The sequence below is a fragment of the Numida meleagris genome, chromosome 31, assembly GCF_002078875.1.
Source record: "Numida meleagris isolate 19003 breed g44 Domestic line chromosome 31, NumMel1.0, whole genome shotgun sequence".
NCBI lineage: Eukaryota > Metazoa > Chordata > Aves > Galliformes > Numididae > Numida > Numida meleagris.
In genome coordinates this window covers 30,409-33,792 of record NC_034436.1, presented here as the reverse complement: position 1 = coordinate 33,792, position 3,384 = coordinate 30,409, and the positions used below count along the sequence as shown (strand labels likewise).

Sequence of the window (3,384 nt, the reverse complement as noted above, 5' to 3'; positions counted from 1 at the left end):
GTTTCCCCGCAGCCCTGCTCGCCGTGTGGTTTTGGGGGCTCTGAGGGCGGCGTTCTGACCCGGCATTTCCCTGTCCTCTCTGCCCAGGAGAACTACGATGATCCCCACAAGACCCCCGCGTCCCCCGTGGTCCACATCCGGGGGCTGATTGACGGCGTGGTGGAGGCCGACCTGGTGGAGGCCCTGCAGGAGTTCGGCCCCATCAGGTGAGCGCATCCCCCGGGGGACGGTTCTCGTCCCGCACCCGGCGCGCCCTGAGCTCCGTCTCCCTTCTTTCAGTTACGTGGTGGTGATGCCCAAGAAGCGGCAGGCCCTGGTGGAGTTTGAGGACATCCTCGGTGCCTGCAACGCTGTCAACTATGCAGCCGACAACCAGATCTACATCGCCGGGCACCCCGCCTTCGTCAACTACTCCACCAGCCAGAAGATCTCCCGCCCCGGGGACAGCGACGACTCCCGCGGCGTCAACAACGTTTTGCTCTTCACCATTCTCAACCCCATCTACTCTATCACGACGGTGAGTGGGGGGCTCTGAGGCATCTCAGTAAGCTGCTTTAGAGCCTGGCGGAGGTCTTAAGTCTGCTCTTCCTGTTCTTGGGCCCCGTGCTTGTGTAGCTTGCGGGGTTTTTCCCACTTGGGTGCATCGTTGTGCGGTTCTGGAGGCAGTTGCCGTAGCTCATGCGGATCCCTCCTTTTTGTTTTCTTTCAGGACGTGCTCTACACCATCTGCAACCCCTGTGGGCCCGTGCAGAGGATTGTTATCTTCAGGAAGAACGGCGTCCAGGCCATGGTGGAATATCCTTTGGTGCCTCAGAGCATCTCCATTCTGTTCTGCTGTTGTGGGGTTGCTCAGAACTGCTTCAAAGAGAGCGCTGTGGCTGCGTGGCCTTGGTTTGCACATCTCTTCCATTTTAGGTGTTTTCTGGGTCTGTCCACGGTCGGGTTCTGTTCCCACACGTAAAAAAAAAAACTGCTTTCAAGCGCTCTTTGTTCCCCGAGGTTCCTTAACGCTGTGAACGTTTGACTCGGTGCAGAGCGCGCAGCGAGCCAAAGCGTCCCTTAACGGGGCCGACATCTACTCTGGGTGCTGCACGCTGAAGATTGAATACGCCAAGGTGAGCGGCCGGGCGGCACACCAGCCCCACGGCGCGCTGCTGCCGGCGCTCATTCCTCTGCCTGTCTGTCTGTCTGTCTGCCTGCAGCCCACGCGCCTGAACGTTTTCAAGAACGACCAGGACACCTGGGACTACACCAACCCCAACCTCAGCGGACAAGGTAATCTCCCTGAAGTGCTTTGCGCCTACGCGCAGCGCTGCCGTCGGGTACAGCACTCACAGCGCTCACGTTAATGTAATGCCATTTGCCTGCCCGTGCCTCCACCCAGAGCTGGTGTAGGGCCGGTGGCGAGGGGAGAGTTGAGCCGAAAACCCGGCCGCGAGCGCCGGGGCTTCTGTCCAGGCTCGTCCTGCGTCTCGCTTGTCGGGAAGCGTCGGCGCGCGGCCCTGCGAGCAAGGGAAGTCTCTGCACAGTCAGTTTCGATTTCGGGGGTTTTGAGCTTTTTTTTTTTTTTCCTCGAGGAGCCTCTGTTGGTTTGGGGAAAAAAGTGCCATTGCTTTGTCCCGCGGACAGCCCGCCCGCCCCAGCGCCTCGTCCTCGGGATTTTACCGAACCGGGGCCGCATCCCCCTCCGTCCCTGAGCAGAGGGGCGGCTGCTGCGTGCCTGCAACCGGAGGGGAAGAGATTTAACGGCGGGTTTGGGGGGTCTTTAGCGCCGACTCCTCCCCCCCCCCCCCCCCCCCCCCCCCCCCCCCCCCCCCTCGGGTTTTTAAGCACTGAAAGTGCCGAAGCGAGCAATGGCATTACATGACATCCCCAAAGCACGGGCAGAGCCCTCCTCCAAGGTACATACGTAGAAGATGTGCAGAGCGGTCGCAGGGCCGTGCATTATTGAGATGCATCCGGGCTCGCCTGGCAGGCGGCTGGGAACGGGGAGGGGGTGCAGTAACGTGGCCTTTCCCAGCTCCAAGCACATAACCCCGGGGACCGTTCTGCGGCGGAAGTCCCGAATGGGCCGTGACCTGCCTCTGCACATTCCTCACACCACCACACAGTGTAGAAAAAAAAAAAAAAAACCTCACTGGAGAAAACACGCAGCATCCAGAAACAAGCAGCAGCTTGAGCTCATTACATCAAGAACACCACACCGTGGCCCAAGGACTCTACAGCACAGAGAGAAAGAGGCGCAGCATGCCACAGCAGACACTACCTTTACTTAAACCAAACCAGAGTGAATCCACAGAACTAGAAAACACAGCCCAGAGGGTCCTCACCACGAGCCCAGCAGCGCTCTTACGGAGAACGGAGTAGAGCTGAGGCCCTCCAGCCTTAGGATTGCTGTCAGCACGGTTTGGTTTGGGAGGGCAGTTCTTTGCTCACACAGTTTCTCCTGCAGTCCTCAACTGCCACCATTATCAGCGCCAAGCGGAGAGCAAAACCAAACCACCCCAAGGGCACACAGATCCCTAAGAGGCCGTAGCTGGGGCGCTCGGGGCCGCTTGGGCCGAGACACATTTCCATTACAGAGGAGACACGCACACGGGAAAGAGCTACACAGAGCCAGAAGCACCATTCTGTTACAGCACAACACAAGTTCAGGAGTGAAACACGGAGGAACACTCTCATTTATCACACCTTTATGTCCTCTGTTGGTACCTCTTGAGGACAGCACATCTGTGAGACCTTTTTTTTTTTTTTTTTAAAAAAAAAAAAATTTTTTTTTTTTTTTTTTTTTTTTTTTTAAAGAAAGATTGTAGCGGTTTTGTGCCTTTGACCTGTGTTTATGACTCTGAAACCATGTGATGCAGGGTCGCAGTGTATGTTTGATGGGACGCCATCTTTCAGAACTGTGCTAACTCACTCTTGAAGCGTCCAATGGTAAGAGAAATACAGAATTTTTATATGACAATGGACATTGTACTTTGTACTCCCGCTGTAAGTAGCCCTTTTCGATCTTTGTCATGGAATAAACCTGTACGGATCACGGTCGCGGAAGGGGACGAGAAGAGCAACTGTTCGGTGCCATGAGCGTGGTGATGCCGTGTCTGTGATGGGTGTTAACCCGACTGCTGTTGCTTTGCTGCCTGTATCAGCCTCGCTCCCGCTCCCTTTGTCAGGGCGGGGAGATGTCTTGCCACTTGATTTTGATTTTTTTTTTTTTTTAATTGATTTATTGATTTATTTGTTTATTTATTTATTTTTGGTTCTGTATGTTAATAATTAACTGTTTTATGGCTCTGTAGAGAACCCAGCGGCGTCCCGGAGCTGGGGGGGCGCGCGGCAGGCGCTCCTCTCCTGGTGCCATGGGGACAAGCACGGTCCTGAGGG

The 3,384-nt window shown here is 55.8% G+C and overlaps 1 protein-coding gene across 2 annotated transcripts in view; it reads left to right on the top strand.

Annotated features, from left to right (window-relative positions):
* HNRNPL (heterogeneous nuclear ribonucleoprotein L) overlaps window positions 74-3,384 on the top strand; it is a 5,250-nt gene continuing 1,939 nt past the window's right edge. For both annotated transcript variants that reach the window (XM_021379064.1, XM_021379063.1), the window contains exons 1-5: window positions 74-206; window positions 280-517; window positions 710-795; window positions 1,019-1,115; window positions 1,203-1,275. In XM_021379064.1, the coding sequence (XP_021234739.1) occupies window positions 293-517; window positions 710-795; window positions 1,019-1,115; window positions 1,203-1,275 (481 nt within the window). In that variant the 5' untranslated portion in view covers window positions 74-206; window positions 280-292. The remainder of the gene's footprint in view (window positions 207-279; window positions 518-709; window positions 796-1,018; window positions 1,116-1,202; window positions 1,276-3,384) is intronic.